This window comes from Chaetura pelagica, unplaced genomic scaffold (genome assembly GCF_000747805.2).
Source record: "Chaetura pelagica isolate M959 unplaced genomic scaffold, ChaPel_1.0 scaffold107, whole genome shotgun sequence".
Taxonomy (NCBI): domain Eukaryota; kingdom Metazoa; phylum Chordata; class Aves; order Apodiformes; family Apodidae; genus Chaetura; species Chaetura pelagica.
This window is the reverse complement of record NW_009953979.1, coordinates 637,383-661,416: the sequence shown is the minus strand read 5'-3', so window position 1 is coordinate 661,416 and position 24,034 is coordinate 637,383. Positions and strand designations below refer to the sequence as shown.

At 48.7% G+C, this 24,034-nt stretch overlaps 1 protein-coding gene across 1 annotated transcript; it reads right to left on the bottom strand.

The window, feature by feature from the left end:
• Positions 1-5,653: 5,653 nt before the first annotated feature.
• Positions 5,654-22,871, bottom strand: EPT1 (ethanolaminephosphotransferase 1 (CDP-ethanolamine-specific)). The gene is made up of 9 exons (XM_010002174.1): positions 22,809-22,871; positions 22,376-22,484; positions 20,396-20,470; positions 19,266-19,528; positions 13,339-13,447; positions 11,423-11,471; positions 10,323-10,503; positions 8,542-8,724; positions 5,654-6,061 (listed from the first exon to the last, which is right to left on the bottom strand). The coding sequence occupies exons 1-9, from the start codon at positions 22,836-22,838 to the stop codon at positions 5,996-5,998; spliced, it is 1,065 nt and encodes a 354-aa protein (XP_010000476.1). The 5' UTR covers positions 22,839-22,871; the 3' UTR covers positions 5,654-5,995.
• Positions 22,872-24,034: the final 1,163 nt, after the last annotated feature.

Genomic DNA, 24,034 nt, shown 5'->3' with positions numbered 1-24,034 from the left:
GAATCACCTGATACTTGCTTTAGGGGGAGCTCACTGCTTCAGTGCTCATGGTGGACAATGCAGAGAGGTTAACTCACAGAATAGCTGCTCTAACCAGTGAATGGAACAAACTAGGGAAATGCCAAGGGGGCTGTAAGACTTTAACCTGTAGTAAGAAAAGAAGAAAGTAAAGATGGAAAGGTAGAAGACAGAACAAATGTATTACTACCCTTTGTTCCAGTGAGGTCTTTTCTTAGGGTGTTGTCCAGCTCTGCAAGCCTCTAAGCCTCAGGTCCTGGTCAACAAGGGCATGACGTGCTTTCATCCCTTCTTCTAAGTTCTGTCCCCAAGGGACCACCCTCAAGGGGGCAACATACAGTTGAGCTTTGCACTTGTGCAGTTCTGGAGAAGGTTTTGGGATCTGCAGCTATGTAGTCTGACATTCCAGAGTTCTAGAATGGGGGTGTGGGGGAGTTGGAGACAGGGACTTCTTCCAAGGGTCCAAGGCAAGCCCTGGTGGGGGCACGTGCACAGAGTAGTGTCTGGAAATTTACCCAGGGAGGCAAGATAGGGAGGAGCAGGGGGAGGGGGAGAGCCTGCCATCCTGCCTGCACTGTTCACAGGTGCCTAACACAGGACTCCATCCTGAGTTGAGACACAAGGGAGGTTGTTGTTCCACATACCCTTGCAGGTGACCAGTCTCTGACACCATCTCCTTGGAGCCCAGCCTAGAGATCTCCCAAGCCAGTCTAAGGGACGTAAACCACTTTATACCCAAAAAAAGTGCATGAGTCTCACTTCTGCAACACTGCCTGGTAAGAACAGCCAGGGCAAGTGGCCTAGAGGAATCACCTGATACTTGCTTTAGGGGGAGCTCACTGCTTCAGTGCTCATGGTGGACAATGCAGAGAGGTTAACTCACAGAATAGCTGCTCTAACCAGTGAATGGAACAAACTAGGGAAATGCCAAGGGGGCTGTAAGACTTTAACCTGTAGTAAGAAAAGAAGAAAGTAAAGATGGAAAGGTAGAAGACAGAACAAATGTATTACTACCCTTTGTTCCAGTGAGGTCTTTTCTTAGGGTGTTGTCCAGCTCTGCAAGCCTCTAAGCCTCAGGTCCTGGTCAACAAGGGCATGACGTGCTTTCATCCCTTCTTCTAAGTTCTGTCCCCAAGGGACCACCCTCAAGGGGGCAACATACAGTTGAGCTTTGCACTTGTGCAGTTCTGGAGAAGGTTTTGGGATCTGCAGCTATGTAGTCTGACATTCCAGAGTTCTAGAATGGGGGTGTGGGGGAGTTGGAAACAGGGACTTCTTCCAAGGGTCCAAGGCAAGCCCTGGTGGGGGCACGTGCACAGAGTAGTGTCTGGAAATTTACCCAGGGAGGCAAGATAGGGAGGAGCAGGGGGAGGGGGAGAGCCTGCCATCCTGCCTGCACTGTTCACAGGTGCCTAACACAGGACTCCATCCTGAGTTGAGACACAAGGGAGGTTGTTGTTCCACATACCCTTGCAGGTGACCAGTCTCTGACACCATCTCCTTGGAGACCAGCCTAGAGATCTCCCAAGCCAGTCTGACCACACTTGGATGGGCCAAAGGTCTTCTACAAACTAACAGTGACCTTTTCCAGCAGCAAAGAGGTCAGCGAAGCACCCGTTGTCACCACAACCCACCAAAAGCAGCCTCCACATCACCTTTGCCGCTGCTTCAACACAGTGCAGAGAGGTAAAAGAGGTGGGTTAAGCAGGAGGAGTCAAGGTCACAACCCCAGGACAGGGTTGAAGACCTGCATTAGAAAAAGCAAAGAGGAAACAAGACATTAGCTGACCCAGTTCCATCACCACTGCTGGCCCACAGCACCCAAGCAAGGCTGACACACTGCACAGAAGGATTTTGGGTGTAAGGGAACACTGGTGGGCTGAAGGACTCCCACTTCCAAGCAGGAGATGCACGCTGAGCAAAAAAGGGGACAACTGGAAACAAGACTCTGCTTCAGTTCCTGCAGGTTTCATAAGGATACAGAAACCCCATGCACAGTTTTGCCTTCAACCAAGGTGACCAGAGCTCAGCTACAGCTTGTTTGCACAAAAATCCACACAAAAATAAACAGATGTGAGTTAGTTTCCAAAAAGCACTACATCTCTAGAGATATCCCAGGTCTGTCACAAGCAGGCACAGATGCTCTTAGGGAAGAGTTTAGGAACCTTGCTAGAACTGACCTGATGGAGACCAAACCTGTGCTCGGACCACAATCTGCAGGTACTTGATGTACCCAGGAGGTAACATCAGGCCAGCTCTATTTAAGGAGCTTAAGTGTGTTTCCAGAGCCTTAGAGGCTCACGCTTCCAGCTTCTGCTTCCCTGGCTCTGGCAAAGCTGCCTTTGGCAGGTGGCTGATGTTTACCAGAGGAAAAAATGTTCCCGAGCCCTCACAGTGACCAACTGCAGATGAGGGGACTTGATTGTAGCGCAGAGGGTAGAGGGAAGGAGCTCAAACCATGATGCAGAGGTGCTGGGGTTCCCCAGTGTTCGTGGGCCCGCAAGTCAGGTGCAGTGTTTGTACTGGTAACATGTTGCTTTTAGTACAACAGCCAGTTTTGCCCAAACTGGAGGATGTCCCAAAGCTGCACATCACCCTCAGTGCTGGCTCTGCTTGGGAACTGCGGCACTAGGACAGTGGGTGGGCACAGAGGCTTGAGCTGTAACAGGAACCACAAGATGGAGATGAAAAAGGCTGCGAGCAAGGCCACCTTCTCTGTCTTAGCACACACACACATTGGTGTGTTCCAGGCTCCCACAAAAACCTGCTTCAGAGAGAAGGTTGATGGGCCACCAGGAGCTGGTAGCACTGGCCACCTCTTCCTACAGACCAAGGACCTGCCTGAAGCACAAGGCCAGGAGATCAACATCCCCAGCAGGTCCTGAAGGACTGCACTTCTCTCTGAACAGTTCATTTATTTTTTTTTCCTGGTAGTACTCTGTAGTGAGATAAAAATGTGCAAAACAGACTTAGGAAAGCTTGAGACAGTCTTAGCAACTCAGCAGGTTCATCAGTAATTAAGGAAATATGATTTAACACTACCTCTGGAAAAAGAAACAACAGCAGCTCAGCTCTCAATCACCAGACAGGAGCTGAGGAGGAACTGCACATCCTACCCAGCCTGCACACAGCCCTGTCCCACCCCACCATGAGGACAGAGTCCATCCAGCAAGGCAAGCAACCACCACCATGACACAACCACCCCCGGATGCTGTCAGCAAGGAAGGAATACAATTTATTCTTAAGACTTAAACCCAGTATTATGGATAAACAGTTCGTTTCCCACCCCACCACGGCAAGATAGTCTGGTCTGTTTCCCTTCACTTCCCAGAATCTGGGAGCAGAAATCACTTTATTTACAACAGCCCAAAGAGAAACCCCACCAGCTTTGCAGCAGCACAAGTCAGGAACACTCTCTGGCATGCATTGAGATCAGGTCCGTTCTCTCCTCACTCTGCCATAAGCCCAGCAGCACTAGAGACAACGAAGTCTATATTTTCCACAACTGATTTAAGGAGACATTTTTCTAGCTTCAAGGTGCAATAAATTAAGGCACCAAAAATCCAGGGCTCTCCAAAGACAAAGCCTGTGCAGGTAGGAAGTGGTTCCAGTTTTGAAGAGAAATCCTTCTCCTACAGCACAGCTATTTGCAGGATTTTTGAGAGGAAGCCCTACTTCCACATGCTTGTAACTTCACAAAGGGGTTTTCAAGGTATGGTTTGTGCTGCAAAAGCACATAGCTAGCTGAGACAACAGACAAACAGTGTATTACCAACATAAAGGGACATCCTAAGATTTAAGACCAACTTCCCACAGCATCAGCCCTGGCTCAGTCTTCAGGGTCCAGCAGTGCTAGTGAGAAGGGGCAGGACAAGGCAAGCTCCAGGCTTGGGACCCCAGAGCTCAGCTGAAAACCAGATGGAACATCTGAGTTCTTCCTTTGTCCTGCAAACACTTAACTAGAAAGTAAATGATCCAACCTCCCCGCTGCTAGCACAGATCTGCTATCTGAACGTGTCCCACACATGAGCATTGTCTCCTGTTTTAAGTTTCCCTGTAATTATTGTACGAGCACGAGTTAAACTTATCTCCCTTAAAAATTATTATATCTCATTAAATAGTAAAAGTCAAAAATTCAAGCGCAGCCCAATTCATTTGTACACTGAAGGTTTGGGGTTTTTTCCTGTACAACGTCAGTAGAATATGTAAGGAGCAAGCTACTTTATTTAATAAACTGTGAAAATCATTTGCCCCCTCTCCCACATCAGCCACCCTCCCAGGATGTGTGGTAGCTGTACACAGAAGTGAGCACACAGACCTTTGGCTGAGCCCTCCCACCATGCCAGCAGGCCCCAGCTCACTCCTCGCAGGACGTACCATGAGCGAGCAACCCTGTTGTGGCTCCCCCTGAAGGCAGGGGGCTCCCCTCAGGATTTCAAGTTACACAGTCTGCATGACAAGGATTCAAATTTACAAAAATAAGGAAAAACAAACCAAAAAAAGAACATCAAACAGTTGTTAAGGTTTGTACATTTCCTAAAGCAGGAGGGGTCTTCACCTGCAGAAGGAAAATGCTGTGACCAAGCTTCTACAGACCACGTTGTACGTTCATCAGTGTGTAAGTGACTTTGTTCCCATGGTAATTACATACGCACAATCTGCTGCGCTTGTTCGCTTCCGGATGCAGCCTTTCCAGAGCCTGGGTTTAAGCTACACTCTTCATTCAAGCACAGGTCTTCATTAAATAAAGTGAACAGAAAAGAAAATCAGCATTCAATCTTCACCACCCCACTCTAACTCAATTTCAAAAAAAAATATTAAAAAAAAAATCGATGCAAACATTTCTTTTACAAATGAACAGTAAACAAATATATCCCTGGATGAGACATGCAGCCGCTGAGGACACTGGTTTTGAGAATAAGGAGATACTTGGGAAGAACCCCACCACACACACACACGTGAGCTCCCTGAAAGTGCACACACAACCAACACAACACTTATTAAGGTGCTTCTCCGAGCGGTGGATCTGCTGCCATCGATGGTCCGGTGGGAAGGGCAAGGTGCAGGTTGAGCCTGGCTCTGGAAGTGGAGGCTGGGGCAGTATGCAAGGACCCAGCAGAGCCCACCTGCAACTGCAAGCTCCCAGGGGCAGGAGAAAGAGGGAGTCAGAGAGGCTGGTGTCAGCCACTCTCTGCTGCCAATCAGAGCCCAGACCACACTCCTGGGCAGGGAACACACATGGACAGACAATAACATGGTCAAGATGTGGTCCCAGGTACCCACAGCTCAGCAGAAGCTGCCTTCCCACTTACACCAGAAATTGAGCCCTGCTTTTTCTAAGCCCCTGAAGTAGAACATTACTAGAAGTTTTGTGTGTTGTTCTTTTTTTTCCGCTTAATAAAAAACAACAACAAAACAAAACAAGGTGCCCAAATAGATGAGTGCAGGAAGGCAGGACAAAACGTGGGAGAACTGTCACCATCTGGTCCCTAAGTACCAGCCCAGGAGAAGGGCAGTCTAGCAGGATTAGGGACAGACAAGAACTCGCCTGACCACATGGATGTTCCCGACCTTGTGGAAATCAGCTGTTACATTGGGTTTGGTGACAGGTGAAGATGCTTTGCTCAGGTAAAGTCAATTGCATCCCCAACCAGCTTTAACTGAGCAAGAGCTGGAGTCTGAGGTTTCTCTGGGAACATTCAGCTGGTCTAATTTACAGTAACCGTGACCCAAAAGGCTACCCTCCTCGTCCAGTTTCACCCAAAACCAAAAGCTTGCACTCGTCAAACAGCCACCGGGGCTGCTCCGTACCAGTCCTGCCCTGGCTGCAGCGGATCCGTGCGTGCTTTGTCCTGATGTCTGTCCAGAGGATAGGCTTAGATCTGTGGTGATGGTTGAAGTATTTACAGGTATTTGCAGCAGTTATTTACAGTACTTCTGCAGACCGCAAGCTGATTTTCTCTTCCTCCACTCCTAGTCAATCTGGCGTGGGCTTCTTTAGCGAGAAGGGCCGTATGTTGAAGTGCCTGCTCAGCTGGCTCACCTGGGGACAGGGCAGACAACAGGACCAGGTTAGCAAGGCTCTGAGGGATGAGAAGGAAAGCAAGCAGAGCAGACTGCCAACAAAGCCCATGCCACCTTCCTGCACCCACTTTCCCCACCCTACATGCTGCCCTTTGGGGCAGATATGGACCACAGCCTCTGCCTTGTGCCATGGGGCCGGCCCAGCTGCCCTGCTCAGGAGCCAAACCCTGTCCCTACCAGCCCAACATCAGAGCTGGGCAGGCACATGGCCCTGCAAATTACAGCCTTGCTCCCTCCTCACAAACTTCCAAGCAACTTCCTGGAAGTAGACTTGCCTCCATTCCTGACCTCCTTAGGGGTATGAGTCAGAAATGCCTGCCCTGAGCCCAAGCAGGCAGGATTTTACCCTGCAATAGCGGCCCCTGTCTACCCCTCCCAGTAGAATTGTTAATATTTTACATAAATCAATTTGATCATCTCAGATACCTATCTGAAAAAATGTTCCCTGAACTCACTATCTCAAAAATGATCCAAGGGTTGAAGCACTTCTGGTACAGAGACAGGCTGAGAGAATTTAGGTTGTTCAGCCTGGAGAAGAGAAGGCTCCAGGGACACCTTAGAGCACCTTCCAGGAGAAGCCCCTGAAGGGGCTACAGGAAAGCACAGAGTGATGGGATGAGGGGGAATGGTTTCAAGCTGAAAGAGGGAAGATTGAGATGAGATCTGAGAAAGAAATTCTTTGCTCTGAGGGTGGTGAGACACTGGCCCAGGTTGCACCAAAGAGTTGTGGCTGCCCCATCCCTGGTAGTGTTGAAGACCAGGCTGGATGGGGCTTGCACCAACCTGGTCTAATGAGAGGTATCCCTGCCCATGGCAGGAGGTTGGACCTATTTGGTCTTTAAGGTGCCTCTGAACCCAAACCAGTCTGGGGTTCCATGATTCACAATTCAAATTTCATGGCATTGACCTAAAGGAACACACAGGAGGGTTACAGAGCAGAGGGGAGCCCAACATCGAGTTTTGGATATTCAGTCCCCTTTTACACCAGCCTTTGGAAGAAGCTTTCACTGCATCTTTTGAGGACATTAGGAAACCAGAGAGGACTGAGAACACCACTAGGAAATGAGCTTCCAGGCCTGGTTCAGAGAACTGTGGGCAGGAGGGCAGAATGAATGGTGTGGCATCCTCATTTGATCCTCATGAGAGCCCAAACAAGCTGTGCTGAGCAGCACAGGAGGGCTAAGCTGGGCACAGAATCAGGGCAGACGGTTTATTCCTGATCATTACTCTAAAGTTCAGAGCAGTTTGGGATTATGTCCCTGTCACAGAGCCTTAAAAGGCTCTTCAGGTCAGTTTCTTTTATCCTGAAAGAGGAGACTGCACATATGGGCCTGTGGAAAGACACAGGGTGGAGTAAGAGGAACAAGCTCAGGGGAGCAGGGCATGAAGAAGCTCATGGCAGGGATGGATGGGCAAGCCTGGGCAGACAGGATTACACCACTCGGTCAGCCCCTATCTCCAGCTATGATTCCAAGACCAAATTTATTTAAGCTCCTTAGCTATTCAAATCCTTGCATAGAAGCCTCATTACACTAATTGGAAAGATAGGACAACCTGGATATTACTGCTTTGGTGTAATTAAAGTTCAAACTTGACTCTGGAGACTCCATATTAGAGATGGAGGTCCCAGGAGACAATGCTTCCCAAGGAGGGTGGCATCAGCCAGCTCCCTAGGGAACATTGGGTCCCTTGCCTTCGTTTCTCAGCAGCTTCCTGGGGCATCTCTAACAGGACTAGGTCTCCTCTCAGAGTCCCCTCTCTCTCAGTCAAAACTCAGGGCATCAGGCAGAGCTGGCAACGAGCAAGGGGAGCAAATTGGCCCCTGGATCTCTGCACATCGTTGAAGCAGGGGAGAAGGCTCTGCACTTGCAGTGCCCTCATGTTCCCTAGCAGGGATGTCCCCTCTCCATACCGGCCTTCCCAGTGACTCCAGCACAGGGCACATCAGCGAGGCTGCAGCTCAAACTCATCAACCAAAGTAACACCAACAGCAGGTTAACTTTCTAGACTTTTTAGACTAAGACTCCCAAATTAATCACTCTTGATGGATGTGCAGACATAGTACTTGCTGCTCTGGCTATCTGCTGGAGCTGCTCTTCCCAACGTCTCAGGGTGTGGGTCACCTGTGTTGGCTGACACCCAAGTTGTCCACTAAGTTGCAACCACAGCCAGGATCAGTTAAACATGGCAGTAAAGATGTATTTCTTCTAAATTAATCTCCAGTACAACAGCCCCCCATCACAATGTGTGAAGTTTGTTTCAAACCCACACAACAACTCAAGTTTTGCACCATCACAGACAGCACAACGAGAGCTTGGCAGTCACAGTTATTCCCACTGACATTCCTGGATTAAAGCTCCCAACACCAGCAGCACACAAACACACCCTGCAGCCAGAGCCCACAGCCCAGCCTGAAGCTCAGGCACCATGTTCACCTACCACAACCATCCCGTAGTGGATGTGTGCCAGGGTGAGGAAAGCAGTCAGCAAGTAGAGGAGAAGAGTCTCGCTGCTGGGCACGAAGCCGGACATCACCACCAGGAGCACCACTGCTATGGGCAGCAGCATCCAGTTGAGAGGCTGGCAGCGGGTGCTGCTCATCTGACAGACGATCAGCTGGCACTGCAGGAAGAGAAAGCTGTCAGGGCTGCAGCCAACACCAACTCTGCAAGCCCTGTGCAGAGACAGCCACACGTCTGCATGTACCAATCGCCTGTGCTTACAGCTCCCAGCATCCAGTTTCCCCAAGTTTCTCACTCAAGATCTATCTTTGCATTTGAATTCTTGTGGGACACAAGGAACAAAGCCCTGCGGGGCAGGCGGGTAACATGAAAATGGGCATCAAGGGCATCTTTAAAAAGTAAAAGGAGTTCCCTTAAGCTGACCAAGGTGTACCACCTTGATGCCAAGCAGCATCATGAGAGCTGGAACCTGATGGAGCAAGTACAGAGGAGGCCAGGGAGATGATGCAAGGGCTGGAGCAGCTCTGCTCTGGAGACAGGCTGAGAGAGTTGGGGTTGTTCAGCCTGGAGAAGAGAAGGCTCCAGGGAGACCTTAGAGCACCTTCTAGGACCTCAAGGGGCTACAGGAAAGCAGGGGAAGGACTTTGGGCAAGGGCAGGGAGTGATGGGACAAGGGGGAACAGTTTCAAGCTGAAAGATGGGAGACTGAGATCAGATCTAAGGAAGAAACTCTTTGCTGTGAGGGTGGTGAGACACTGGCCCAGGTTGCCCAAGGAAGTTGTTTCTGACCCCTCCCTGGAAGTGTTGAAGGCCAGGTTGGACCAAACTGGTCTAGTGGGAGGTGTTCCTACCCGTGGCAGGGGGGTGGAACTAGATCATCTTTAAAGTCTCTTTCAACCCAAACGAGACTGGGATTCTATGATTCTGTGACCCACCACATGGACACAGAGCTGCACAGCCACATGCCTGAAGTGACCAGCATGGGCATCTTTGTTAAGGTCTCAAGCAAAAATGCAAAATGCAGATAAATCAGATTTTGACAGAAGCTTCAGTCTCCCCATTTTGAGTCCATCAGAAAGAAAGGAAGCAGGAACTCCTTTTGTATTAGCAGTGTGCTATTCAGAGTGACGCTGCACACTCAATTTAGCTAATTGTCTAGTTTATCAAGAGTGAGAGATGCAGCACAAAATTTGCAGACTCCAAATCTTGTCTTACCTTCCTGTTTGTTCTTTAAATCACAGCAAACTAGAAAAGCTGTTAAGTTAATCTTTGCATCATTTAGCCTGGAGAAAAGGAGGATGAGGGGAGAGCTTCTTGGTCTCTACAACCCCCTGAAAGGAGGTTGGAGCCAGGGGAGGACTGTCTCTTCTCACAGGGCAAAAGCAGCAGGACAAGAGGAAATGGCCTCACGTTGTGCCAGGGGAGGTTTAGATTGGATATTGGGAAGAATTTATTAATGGAAAGGGTTGTCAGGCACAGGCTGGCCAGGGCAGTGGTGGAGACACCATTCCTAGAGGGATTTCAAATCCATGCAGATGTGGTGCTGAGGGACATGGTTTAGTGTTGGCCTTGGCAGTGCTGGGGTAATGGTTGGACTCAATGATCTTATAGTTCTTTTCCAATCAAAATTATTCCATGATCGTATCTCCCTTGTATCTTCACATTTGAGCTGCTTTTTTTCTTCCTGCCTCCCAAGTGTCCCAGCAGGTTTCACTCTCACCAGTGCAGAAAATGGAGCACACAGCAAAAGCCACTTACAGAAATGTTTGCAAAGGCCGTTCCAACCATGAAATAAAAGAGCCTGGGATGGACCTCTAGGATGTCTGTCGGGGACATGAAGATCCAGGTGGTGGAGAGCAGAAAAAGCAGCACTGGGGATACCAGTGGCAGCATGATTTCATACAGCGAATGGTGCTTCAAGGTGTTATTTTTATAGGCCCTGAAAAGCAAGTGAAAAAAAGAAAATACCATTAAAATATCATGAAAATGGAACCCCAGCTAAGAAATACCGGGTGGTCCCTGTCTTCAGAACAGGGCTGCAAAACCTCATTGGCCATTCTGCTACTCAAAACTGCTGATATCAGTCATAACCACAATTAGAGGAGGAAGATGCACACCTTCACTGTTAAATCAAAACCTTCACAGTCTTGAACTGCAGAGGCACTTGGTTGTTTGGCTCTCTGGGGTGTGACCAACAGGTCAAGCCTAAAAAAGCTGGGGGCCCTTCTGAAAGACCCAGCCTAGCAGGCTGCCAGCCCTCCTCCCAGTGCAGCATGTATTCTGGGACATTCTGGTTTGTCAGAGTCATTTTCTCACACTGAAAAAAGTCATCTGAAAACAATGAAGCTGGAGAAGGGTCTGGAGCACAAGTCTGATGAAGAGTAGCTGAGGGAACTGGGGGTGTTCAGCCTGGAGAAAAGGAAGCTGAGGGAAGACCATCTCACTCTCTACAACCCCCTGAAAGGAGTTTGGAGCCAGGGGGGGCAGTCTCTTCTCCAAAGGAACAAGTAACACAACAAGAGGTAACAGCTTCTAGTTGTGCCAGGGGATAAGTTTGGATATTGGGAAGAATTTCTTCATGGCAAGGGTTGTCAAGCTCTAGCACAGGCTGCCCAGAGCAGTGGTGGAGTCCCCATCCCTGGAGGGATTTCAAAGCCATGTAGATGTGGTGCTGAGGGACATGGGTTAGTGGTGGCCTTGGCAGTGCTGGGTTACAGGTGGGACTCAATGATCTCAAAGGTCTTTTCCAATGAAAACAATTGCATGAGTCTACTAAGGAAACCAAGTTCTACAAGGTTTGGGGGGCTCTTGCAAAGGTGCTGGTGCAGGGAGGGAGAACTGAGGACACAGAAACTTACTTGTAGAAGTTATAGAGGCTCATCGGCAGTGTCACAGTGAGGGCGCAAGCTGGAAGAGAGAGAGCCCTGTTACTGCCCTGGGAAGGAGGGAGACCATCACGTGCACCCCACGAACAGGCAGGTGGTTGTGCTTGGGTTTAAGTTGTGTGCAACAAAAATAGCTCAGTGGTGCCCCAAGAATAGCTTGGCACACTTGAAAGTAGGTGCTTGTAATTCTGCTCCAAGAGCTGTAATTACAAGTTAAGGTCTCCTAGAGATTAAAGGCATCTCAGTTTTAAGAAGTTGCATCAACAAGCTTGGTATTATGCTTTAAACAGTTATGAAGTTTAATTATAATACTGTCTTTAATAAGACACGAGGAGAGTTCAAACTCCACAAGTGACATGGCTGTGCACAACAGTTTTCAGTCTTTGTAACAAAGCCCATTTGCTGTCACTCCCACTGTGAGCAAGCATTTTGAGTTCCCATTGCACAAATAAGTGATTGTCATTTAACTTGATAAATGACACAAAGAATTTAAATAACTTTGAAGAAATTTAGACCTCAATAGAGAACATCATCTGCTGCACTCAAACCTGTGAGTCTCTCACAACTCCTCCCATGTTTATATAGCACTAGGTATTTTAACAGAGCTGTAAATATTCCTGCTTTTCATCATTCAACTCCTATGCAAGAGCACCAATCCAGGCAATGTAGATACCGTGCTCTGTTTTTCATGTAGGAGAAGTGCATTTATTATTCATACATTCAGTTCCACAGCTGCCAAAGCAAAGCTCAGATTAAGAAAAGTGCAAGCATTAGATTCAGGACAATGATTTGAAATTAAGTAGTTACAATTAAACTCAAAGAAAGGGACACGGACTAAGAAAAATTAAACTAAGAAAGAACTTCTGAATAAGCCAAATTTCACTGAGCACACACAGCTCTCCTCTGCTGAGCTTCACCTGCCTTACTCCCTCCTTGGCAGTGGCTTGTTCTCACTGACCACTGGAGAGGAAGGTTGGACTTTTATTTCATTTTATTCACTTATTTTAGATAATTCTTAGCTGGGTGGTTGGAGGGCAGGATCCCCAAACAGCAGTGTGCTTTTCCCCACCTCCATGGCTGTAACCTCCCTCCTGCAGCAGCCCCAGGCTCCATGTTTGAGATCTGAGTCCTGTCCTGGCCACGCTGCCAGGCCAGATACAACCTTAAACAGCAAAGTAAGAGCATTCTGCAAACAGCTCAAGTGCCAGGGGGGCCCCACCCACTCCCAGCACCCACACTGGGTTGCATTTTATCCCCTAAAACCACAGATCTCACTGAAAACAAATCATGTTTCCCCTGGGCAACACAAAGCCCACAGTCCCAGCACTCAGGGCAAGATAGCTATTTAGAGGAGATGTGTTTTTGCTCTCTTGCTCACAAGCCTTAGGCACAAAGGAGTCTCCTGTTCAGCACCCAGGGGCTGGTGCTGGGCTCCCAGCACCCTGGTACCCCTGACCCTGAGCAGAAGCCACCACCCTCAGCCTCTTTCATCTGCCCACTATGCTGCTCCAGGCTAGGAATCATTTTGTGTCTGCCCACACTAACCTGCAGCACCAGGGCTGACTGCCAAGCAGCACCTAAACCCTCAGGACTGGCACAAAATATATGCAAGGCACGAGTGCAGTGCTCCACTTTCTTGGTTTTTTGGTGAGCAAAGAGACCTGGGCATATTGGTGTTAAGTTCTCCAAAGTAACTTTGCAGAAGAAAACAGTATTTTGAAATCCTGGGAAAGTACAGGCTGCAAGAACACCCTCAATTAGTCACTTCAATAACAGCCTACAGGAACTTTCATTACAGCAAACAGAACAGTGTTATCATGTAATTAAGACATTGGCTTTCAGCAAAAAGGTGGAGTTTAAAAGACAGGCTTCAACATGGAGTTTCTTACCAATAATCATTGCAGTGAATAGGTCTCTATATAAGAAATTAAACAGGAAAGGTGCATACCAGGCCTCAACTCCCACAATGGCTGTCACTATGTAGACAATTGAAATGGTCTGAAAGAAAGTACAAAAGAAGCAGGTGTGAGCAACCAACTGGACAGGCAAGTCCAGCAGCACCCGAGTAGGCAGCACGAGGCATGTGCAGGCAGCTCTGGGGGAAGGCAGCTCCAGAAGGGCACTCTAAGCTACATCATGTCCAGTGCTCCCCACCAGCAGGAAGGAGAAAAAATACAAAAAATCCACAGATGTCCCGTGTTATGAGACCAGACTTAGTAAGGGTAGTAGGTGCTGGGAAGAATATAACCAGGAGCTGCTTCTCACAGCAGGAGCAAAGATGCCCAGGCACAGCCTGAACTCAAAAGATGTTTGTGGCCAGAAAAGGGAAATGGAGCTGGGGAGGGACTGGAGCACAGGTCTAGGAGCAGCTGAGGGAACTGGGGGTGTTCAGCCTGGAGAAAAGGAGGCTGAGGGGAGACCTTCTTGCTCGCTACAGCTGCCTGAAAGGAGGTTGGAGCCAGGGGGCTGGTCTCTTCTTCCAAGGAGCAAGCAACAGGACATAAGGAAATGCCCCAAGTTGTGCCAGGGGAGGGTTAGATCGGATATTGGGAAGAATTCATTAATGGAAAGGGTTGTCAGGCCCTGGCCCAGGCTGCCCAGGGCAGTGGTGGAGTCTCCATCCCTGGAGGGATTTCAAGACCATCTAGCTGTGGTGCTGAGAGACATGGTTTAGTGGTGGCCTTGACAGTGCTGGGATAACGGTTGGACTTGATGATCTTAAAGGTCTTTTACCACCAAAACAATTTGGTAATTCTATGATTCTTGAACCACGAGAGAGAGGTTTTATACCACAAGTTGCAGTGACCCTGGAGGGTTTGTTCACAGACTTATTATTACCCCTCTGGTGAAGCAATCACAGGAAAAAACTCCCAAGGGATATTTCAGTCCTAACAGTAACCCTGAAGCTGGTAAAGAACACTGCAGGGTAGCTTAGCCCTCCAACCTGCTGCCTCCCTGCAACAGGCAGAGATCTAAAAGCATTAGAGTCAAGCAATGCTTTTGGAGACAGGGGTCAGAGTTTAGTTAGGGGGGACCAGCTATGGACTTCCTCTGCTAGCAGAGATTATTACTGCAATTAATGCACCTTCCAAACTTGTTGCATTTCCCACCCAGCATCTGGTAAGCCAGAAGATAAAGGAGTACTGTGTTGCTGCTAAGAAGTTCAGCCACAAGTAGTAAAGGTGAACTGTATCATCCAGAGTTTGCTCCCAATTCTGAAGTGCCTTCAGAAAGCATTTCCTGCAGAGAAGTCCTTAGTGAGAGTTGGGAATCCCGCCAGTATCAAAAGACACCCCAAACTTCTCGACTTGAACATAGCCATGTTGGTGTAATGCACAAAAATAATTAGAGTGGTAATTCAGATGGCCAAAACATGCCTCTCGGGACAACAGAATCCAGGTAGAGGAAATACAAGGGAATATCCATTCTTCAAGCCTCATTTTTTGTGGATAATCCATCTACAAATGCTACTCGAAATAAAATATAGAATCACAGCACACAAACCTCTTGGATTTAATGGCATTGAGCAGCCAAACTAATGCTACATGACCCCAGCTCATTAAAGCAACTAAAGCTCAAAGTCATGCAAGAAGTCTAGGAAAGCTCTCCTCCACATGGCCTGGAGATAGGCTGAAGACACCCACCTCGAGAGAGCATTGCAGTGCCTGAAAGGACTCCAGGAAAGCTAGGGAGGGACTTTTGACCAAGGGCATGGAGTTATGGGATGAGGGGGAACAGTTTCAAGCTAAAAAAGGGAAGACTGAAATGAGATCTTAGGAAGAAATTCTTTGCTGTGAGGGTGGTGAGACACTGGCCCAGGCTGCCCAGAACAGCTGTGGCTGCCCTATCCTTGGAAGTGTTGATGGACAAGTTGGATGGGGCTTGGAGCAACATGGTCTAGTGGGAGGTGCCCCTGCTCATGGCAGGGAGGTGGAACTATATGATCTTTAAGGTCCCTTCCCTCACAGACTCCAGTAGGCTTTACAGAATCACAGAATCTTAGGGGTTGGAAGGGACCTCGAAAGATCATCTAGTCCAACTCCCCTGCCAGAGCAGGGTCACCTAGAGCACATCACACAGGAAAGCGTCCAGGAACATCTCCAGCAAAGGAGACTCCACGACCTCTTTGGGCAGCCTGTCCCAGTGCTCTGTCACTCTCACAGGAAAGAATTTTTTTCTGATGTTTATGTTGAACCTCCTGTGTTCCAGTTTGCACCCACTGCTCCTTGTCCTATCACTGGACATCACTGAAAAAAGCCTGGCTCCATCCTCCAGACACTCGCCCTTAACATATTTGTAAACATTGATGAGGTTACCCCTCAGTCTCCTCCAAGCTACAGAGACCCAGCTCCCTCAGCCTTTCCTCATAAGGGAGATGTTCCATTCCCTTAATCATTTCTGTGGCTCTCTGCTGTACTCTCTGAAGCAGTTCCCTGTCCTTTTTGAAATGAGGGGCCCAGAACTGGACATGATATTCCACATGTGGCCTCACCAAGGCAAAATAGAGAGGGAGGAGAACCTCCCTTGACCTACTAACCACATCCTTTCTAATACACCCCAGGATGCCATTGGCCTTCTTGGCTACAAGGGCACATTGCTGGTTCATGGTCATCCTCCTGTTCACCAGGACCCCCAGGTCCCCTTCTCCTACACTGCTCTCCAGCAGGTCAGCCCCCAACCTGTACTAGTACGTGGGGTTGTTCTTTCCCAGATGCAAGACTCTACACTTGCCCTTGTTGAATTTCCTCAAGTTTCTCCCCACCCAACTCTCCAGCCTGTCTAGTTTTGCTGAATGGCAGCACAGCCTTCTGGCGTGTCAGTCACACCTTCTAGTTTAGTGTCATCAGCAAACTTGCTGAGGCCACACTGTGTTCCCTCATCCAGGGCATTGATGAAAATATTGAATAGTACCAGTCCCAGTACCGACCCCTGAGGGACTCCACTAGTCACAGACCTCCAACTAGATTCTGTCCCATTGACCACAACTCTCTGACTTCTTCCTTTCAAACAGTTCATGATCTAACTCACTACCTGATCATCAAGACCACACTTCCTCAGTTTATCTATGAGGATGCTGTGGGAGACAGTGTCAAATGCTTTACTGAAATCAAGATAAACCAGATGTACTGCTCTACCATCATCTATCCATCTCGTTACTTCCTCATAGAAGGCTGTATGGTTGGTCAAACATGACTTTCCCTTGGTAAAGTCATGTTGACTGCTCTTAATGACCCCTCATCCTTGATATGCCTAGAGATAGTGCCAAGAACAAGTTGTTCCATCACCTCTCCAAGGATGGAGGTGAGGCTGACCGGTCTATAGTTACCCGGGTCCTCCTTCTTGCTCTTCTTGTAGACTGGAGTGTCATTTGCTTTCCTCTAGTCCTCAGGCACCTCTCCTGTTGCCCATGACCTACCAAAGATGATGGAGTGGCCTAGCAGTGACCTCTGCCAGCTCCTTCAGCACTCACAGGTGTATTCCATCCAGACCCATCAATTTACGGATGTCTAGAGTGCTTAACTGATCCTTAACCCAATCCACATCTACCAAAGCAAACTCCTCCTTCATCCTGACTTCTTCTAGGGCTTTAGGGATCTGGGGATCCTGGGGAGAGTCTGAAGCAGTAAAGACAGAGGGGAAAGAAGGCATTCAGTACCTCTGCCTTTTTCATATCCTCTGTCACCAACGCACCCACCTCACTCAGCAGTGGGCTTATATTGCCTCTAGTGTTAGTTCTGTCTGCAAGGTATTTGAAGAAGCCCTTTCTACTGTCTTTGACCTCACTAGCAAAGTTTAGTTCCAAGGAGGCCTTAGCTTTCCTAACTGCCTCCCTGCATCCTCTGACAACAGTCCTATATTCCTCCCAAGTGGCCAGCCCCTCCTTCCACGATCTACAGATTCTCTTTTTCCACTTGAGTTTGCCCAGCAGTTCCTTGTTTAACCATGCAGGTCTCCTGGCTCCCTTACTTGATTTCCTACCTGTTGGGATGCTCTGATCCTGAGCTTGCAAGAAGTGGTCCTTGAATGTTGACCAACTGCCTTGAGCCCCTGTACCATCTAGTACCCTTCCCGTGGGACTTCTCTTAGTAATTGATTGAAGAGGCCAAAGTTGGTCCTGCAGAAGTCCAGGGTTCTGGTCCTGCTAGGTATTCTGTTCCTCCCACACAGGATCCTGCACTCCACCATCTCATGGTCACTGCAGCCAAGGCTGCCATTGACCCTCACCAATTCAACCAGACCCTCCTTGTTGGTGAGCACAAGATCCAGCAGCACTCCTCTCCTCGTTGGTTTGTCCACCATTTGTATCAAGAAGTTATCATCGATGCACTGGAGGAACCTCCTAGACTGTGAATGGCTGGCTGTGTAAGCCTTCCAGCAAGTATCTGGGTAGTTAAAATCCTCCATGGTGACCAAAGCCTGTAGTTGTAAGGCTGCTTTCAGCTGCCTGTAGAAAGCCTCATAAACTCCCTCATCCCAATCAGGAGGTCTGTGATAGACCCCCACAACTGTATCACACATGCCAGCCTGCCCCTTAATTCGTACCTACAGACTTTCTTTCCACTTGCTCCTCATTGGCCCCTGGACAGAACTCAATACATTCCAGTTGCTCTCTCACATAAAGGGCAACTCCACCGCCTTGCTTCGCTGACCTGTCGTTCCTAAAAAGGACACAGCCATCCATGACCACATTCCAGTCATGTGAGCTGTCCCACCATGTCTCTGTAATTGCCACCAGATCGGAACCCTTAGAGCACACACAGACTTCTAACTCCTCCTATTTATTCCCCATGCTGCCTGCATTGGTGCGCAGGCATTTCAGGGAGGGAGCTGAGCAGGCTGGTGGCACCCCTTGGAGGTGGGAGGCCTTCTGGTCTTCATTAATACTAGAACAATGCCACACTAGTTCAAATCCAGCTACAACCCCCTCCCACTTCAAATCTAGTTTAAAGCTCTGTGAATGAGCCCTGCTAACTCCTGCCCTAGGACCTTTTGTCCCCTGCAGGACAGGGTCTTCCCATCCAATGCCAGCAGGCCTGGCATCCTGGAAATCAAACCATCCACGAGTTTTGTTCCCTATCTCACTCAAGTCTAGTTTAAAGCTCTCTCAATGAGCCCTTCCTGGCCTCCTGGCCAAGAATCCTTTTCCCCCTTGTTGATAGCTCCATCCCACTGTTTGCTAGCATACCTGGTGCCCTGTAAACATCTCCATGATTGAAAAAACCCAAAGTTCATCCAACAGCACCAGCCTCTAAGCCATACATTAATCAGTTGTGTTTTCCTAGTCCTTTCAGCTTTTCCTGCCACTGAAGGAGTGGAGGAAAAGACCACCTGTGCTCCTGATGCCACAAGCACCAGCCTAGTTCTCTGAAGTCCCTTTCTATCACCCTGAAACTTGCCTTGGCAATCTCATCAGTGCCCACCTGCATGACCACTAGTGGGTAGTAATCAGAGGGCTGCACCAGGCCTGGGAGTTTCTCAGTAATATCACTAACCTGGGCCCCAGGGAGGCAGCAGACCTTCCTGAGGGTTGGGTCTGGCTGGCATATAGGGGCCCTCAATGCCCCTCAAAAGAGAATCTCCTACAACAATTACCTTCCTTTTGTTCTTAGCAGAGGCAATCTTAATGCATGGGGCAGACTGCCTTGGCAACTCCCTGGATGGATCTTTGTCAGTAACCTCAGTTACCTGATTTTCCTGATCCAGGGCCATGCACCTGTTCTGTAAGGGCACATGTGAAGGTGAGAGAAGCCCCAGGCACACCAGCAGGTTATGGAACTTCTGCTGAAGCCAAGCAGCAGCCGCAGGATGTACTTACCACCTGGCTGACGTCATATCCCCAGGGCAGGAAGAGAATCCCTGTGTTATACTTCTCCCAGTGGGAGAGGATGAATGAAAACAAGACCACCCATAAGAGGAGATAGAGAACGAAGACACTGACACCCGTGGAGCCTCGTCCAAAGGTGGAGTAGACTGTCACAACAAAGAACACGCATGCCCAGCTGTCCAGGCCATGATCAAAGAGCTCTCCCAAGGGCGTGCTGGAGTTGGTCCGGCGAGCCTGCTTCCCATCAACACCATCTGGGAAGAGAAGAAGGAGAAATGAGGACTTTTGCTGGACACCCCCATACAAAGTTATGGGCCAGTTTGCAGCAGACAACATGCATGGAAGCAAGCGAACAGCAGCTTTCACCATCTCCATCCTTTAATGGGCAGTGTTCTTCCCAGCTCCCTGCTTTATTTAAGGCTGAAAAACACAATAATCTTACAAGATGATATTTATTTACAGCAGACTAAAGACAGAATTTCACAATTCGTCCCAAAGTCAGTTCCAGCATCAGTCAGTTCTACTTGCTTCACAAAGCAGCTCCCAGAAAAGGTGGAACATCTCCCTTATGAGGAAAGGCTGAGGGAGCTGGGTCTCTTTAGCTTGGAGAAAAGGAGACTGAGGGGTGACCTCATCAATGTTTACAAATATGTAAGGGGTGAGTGTCAGGGAGATGGAGTTAGGCTCTTCTCAGTGATGACCAGTGATAGGACAAGGGGTAATGGGTGTAAATTGGAGCATAGGAGGTTCAAGGTGAATATCCAAAAAATTTTTTTTACTGTGAGAGTGACAGAGCACTGGAACAGACCGCCCAGGGAGATTGTGGAGTCTCCTTCACTGGAGACATTCAAAACCCACCTGGATGCATTCCTGTGTGATGTACTTTAGGTGGCCCTGCTCTGGGAGGGGGGGCTGGACTAGATTATCTTTCGAGGTCCCTTCCAACCCCTAGGATTCTATGATTCTATAAGGTTCTAGCAGCCTGGGAAGCAGTTGGATTAGTGGATGGCAGGAGCCCAAAATAAAAAATTTCTCAGTGGGTTCAGAAATAAGAAACAAGTAGCCACAGCATAGACAGACAACAGACACAAACCCCCACAATCAACTAGATAAAGTCTTACCTAATGTATAGGCAATGAAGTTGAGGAGACCCACAATGACCCACACTGCGTTCGGAACATGCTGGTGATCAGGAGCTGTGAAGATGAGAAAGACCCAGCTCAGGACACCTCAGCGTGCACTCTCCCTGGGTTTATTTTGGCACAGGAGGCACAGCAACAAGGATGGGCAGCTCACCAGGACAAAGCACCTGCACCTCTCAAACAGCCAAACTGAGATGTTAGCTTTCCAGGATGTGATGGCAGAGCTGTTCCACAACCCAATGTGAAACCAGGACACCGGGGACTTACTTTCCAGAACACAGTTGTCTTCTCTCCTCAGCTCCCCAAAGTCTCGAGATCTAAGAACTGGTGATGGCAGCTACCAACTTTAGCCCAAACACATGATTTGGAAGGGACATTCCAGGTGTAGCAACCTGGTCCAGCAGTAGGTGTCCCTGCCCATGGCAGGAGGGTGGAACTAGATGATCTTTAAGGTCCCTTCCAACTCAAATCAGCCTGTGATTCTATGAAGTGTGTGCAGATCAGACTTTCCTCAACCACTTGCTCATAGAGCATCAAGTAGAGCCTCTCTGGGATGTGGTGACATCCTGCCTCTGCAGAAGCATGCCAGGGTTCCCCACCCCCTCTCCAGTCTGCATCCCACCAATTGAAACAAGAGTTCCTCTTTAACAAGATCTCCACCTCCTCCTGCCCTGTTTTGGCAGATACCCAGCTTAGCTGTCTGCAACTCAGGGAGCCCAAAGAGGCATTTGAAAAAAAGCAGGAAGAGACACAGCTTCTTGGCAGCAACCTCACAGGGAGGGTACACTATCTCCCAAGGGGAACAACAATTCCATGGAATGCCATCTCCTGCTTCCCTAGAGCAGCATGATGATGCCTTTTCAGGAGCAAATGGAGGGCATCACATCTACAAAATGCTCAGAGGGGGAAAAAGCACAAGCTTTTGCCCAAGCAGCAAAATGAAAAGTTCTCTTTCCAAGCGGGACATGTGTAACATGAATGCATAAAAGGGTCCCAAAGCATGAACCTCACCATCCTTTTGGCAGGGCCCAGGTTTCTGGACATCTGATGTCCTGGGGATTCTCACACTGAGCTACTGTCAGCTTTTCTTCTCATGGCTTATGGACCAAAACACAGTCCAAATCTCAGCTAACAGCCACTGATGCCACCTGAGCTTTTGAAAGCCTGGCCTATGGAGAATAGTACTTGTCTACCTACCATAAAGGCAAGTCCAAGAAACCAGTATTTTTCCCACTTAACTGTGTTTTGATGATTGGCCCATTTTTAGAAGAACTAGATTAACTTTTCTGAGCAACCTAAAACAAACCTGGCAGGGGCAAAGGGAGAGAAAAATAAAGGAACCTATCAATAAGTGATTGAGAGTTACCATGCTGTATTAATATTTTCCCTGGGACACTCCCATGAGGTAGAGGACAAAAATGAACCTTTGGATTCACAATGACTATGAGTACTGTTAAAAGTTTAAAGCTGTGAAAACCCTTGCCTTATGTAGAATGCTGAAGCTGAGAAGGAGGATTTTGCCTTTGTTAGTCTAAATGTGGTGCTGGCATGTTTTTGTAAGAGGGCAATTAGCTGGGATGCAAAGAACAAGGCTCTACCTGCCGACTTCAGGGAAGTAGTTTCCCACCTCACCCTGTCAGATTTTAAAATGAGGGCATTGGGTCCTCGTTTGCTTTGCAGGCAGAGCCAATTCCTACTCAAGATTTGGGCTGTTTCCTCCTCCTTCACCTGCACACTGCCAGCCAGGCTCCCATCTAGGTGACATACTTGGACAAGCCCTCGTCATAAAGCCCAGCAAGTTCAGCCCCTCAACTCTGTCCTTCCTCTGGCACAGCCACCTGCCTCTGGGAATGCCCAGACTAGGAGGCCTTGTTAACAAGCAGCAGAAGTCACAGCAAAAGAGGTGACAAATGTCACCACTCTGATGCTTTGCTCCCGAACAGGAACATGCAACCTTACCAGAAGCATAAAAGTCAGGGTCGAAGTATGCCATGAGGAAGAAGTTGAAGACAAGCAGCAGGAAGCCAGAAAACGTTATCAAATTTGGGGCCAGCCAGGTAGGGAAGATCTATGGGAAAGCAGCAGAAGAACACATGAATTCATTAGAATGTGTAAAAGGACCACGTGTTGCTCCCATCCATAGCAGAGACCTGCTTGCAATCGTCTGGGTGTTAGACAACACTGCTTAGTCACACCTGGCATACCACAGAGCAGCAGGAAGCTGTTGGCTGTCATGCAGCAAGCTCAGGGTGGGCTGCAGGCTGAAAGGCAGCACTCTTGACAGTTAGCTGCACCACAAATGAAGCAGGACTTTTCAGATGACAGCTTTACAGAGAAGACTTTGTGGCAACTGGAATTTCACTGTCCTACTCAGAACAGGAGAAGGTCTCACCTTCACTATGGTGTTCCAGAAGGGATGCATGACGTACAGAGACAGGGGGTTGCTGTCCACGGCACTGTACTGTGAATGACAAGGGCAAAACAAAAACCAACAGTTAGGGCTCCAACACCTCTTAAGAAGAGCCAGAGACCCCCAGTATCAAGCTTTCTGTGAGGACACCAGCTACCCGAGTCTTGGTATTGCAAGAATGCTTGAGTCTGGGATGGAGTGTCACTAGGGATGGAGCTAAATAACCTGAAAATCACCCACCAGCTCCAGCAACACAAGTCACAGACCCACAGATGCAGCTCTCGGGTGCATATCTCAATGCACCTCCCCTCCACAGGGGTGCAACAACAGTTTTTGGAAGGAACACAACAAGAAAACAGGTTTTGGAAGGTAGGAAAAGACTCACAGTCAGCAACTGTGGGACTGACCCACTAAGGACAGCTTGGAGTGCTCTTTTTTGAGTAACCCTGTAGAGTCCTGCCCCACAAGATAAACAGGACCAGGGACCTTCTCAGCTCAGCATCCAAAGGCACTATGCAGAAGGGTAAGGGGAGCCTTCCCCACCAGCCATGAGCACTAGGGTCACTCCTAGAGTTCCACTGGTGTCCAGGCTCTTTAAGCTTTCCCACCTCAGCACCCCTTTTGCCAAAGGCTGCAGGAGAGTGAGGAGACCCTTAGTGGTGTCCCCAAAACAAGAGACTGGTCTCTGACAGTCTCTAACACGGAGATTCAAGGGAGATATTTCTGTGCTGACAGCTCTGAATCACCCACACACAACCAGTGACTGACCCCAGAGGTCCTGCACAGGAGCTGGCACACTTCAGTCAAGGATTAAGCCAATTGAGATGGCAGCTATCACTGTGTCACCATCTCCAGTCACTTGGAAGAGACTTTCTCCTCCCAGACAGACAGCAGGTATTTACAAACCACGTCTTCAACTTCCTCCCTTGTCCTGCAGGATTCACAGTTAGTCCAAAACACTATGTGCACACAGGTTTACAACATACAGCATTTGTTCCTGACTGAATCCCATTCTTAGCAAGCATTCCAAGGGAACAGGTATCCCAGGGAAGCTGTAGATGCCCCACCCCTGAAGTGTTCAAAGGCCAGGCTAGATGTGGCTTGGAGCAACCTGGTCTAGTGGAAGGTGTCCCTGCTCAGGGCAGGGCACGTTGTAACCAGATGATCTTTTAAGGCCCCTTCCAACCTCATCCAGTCTGTGATTCCAT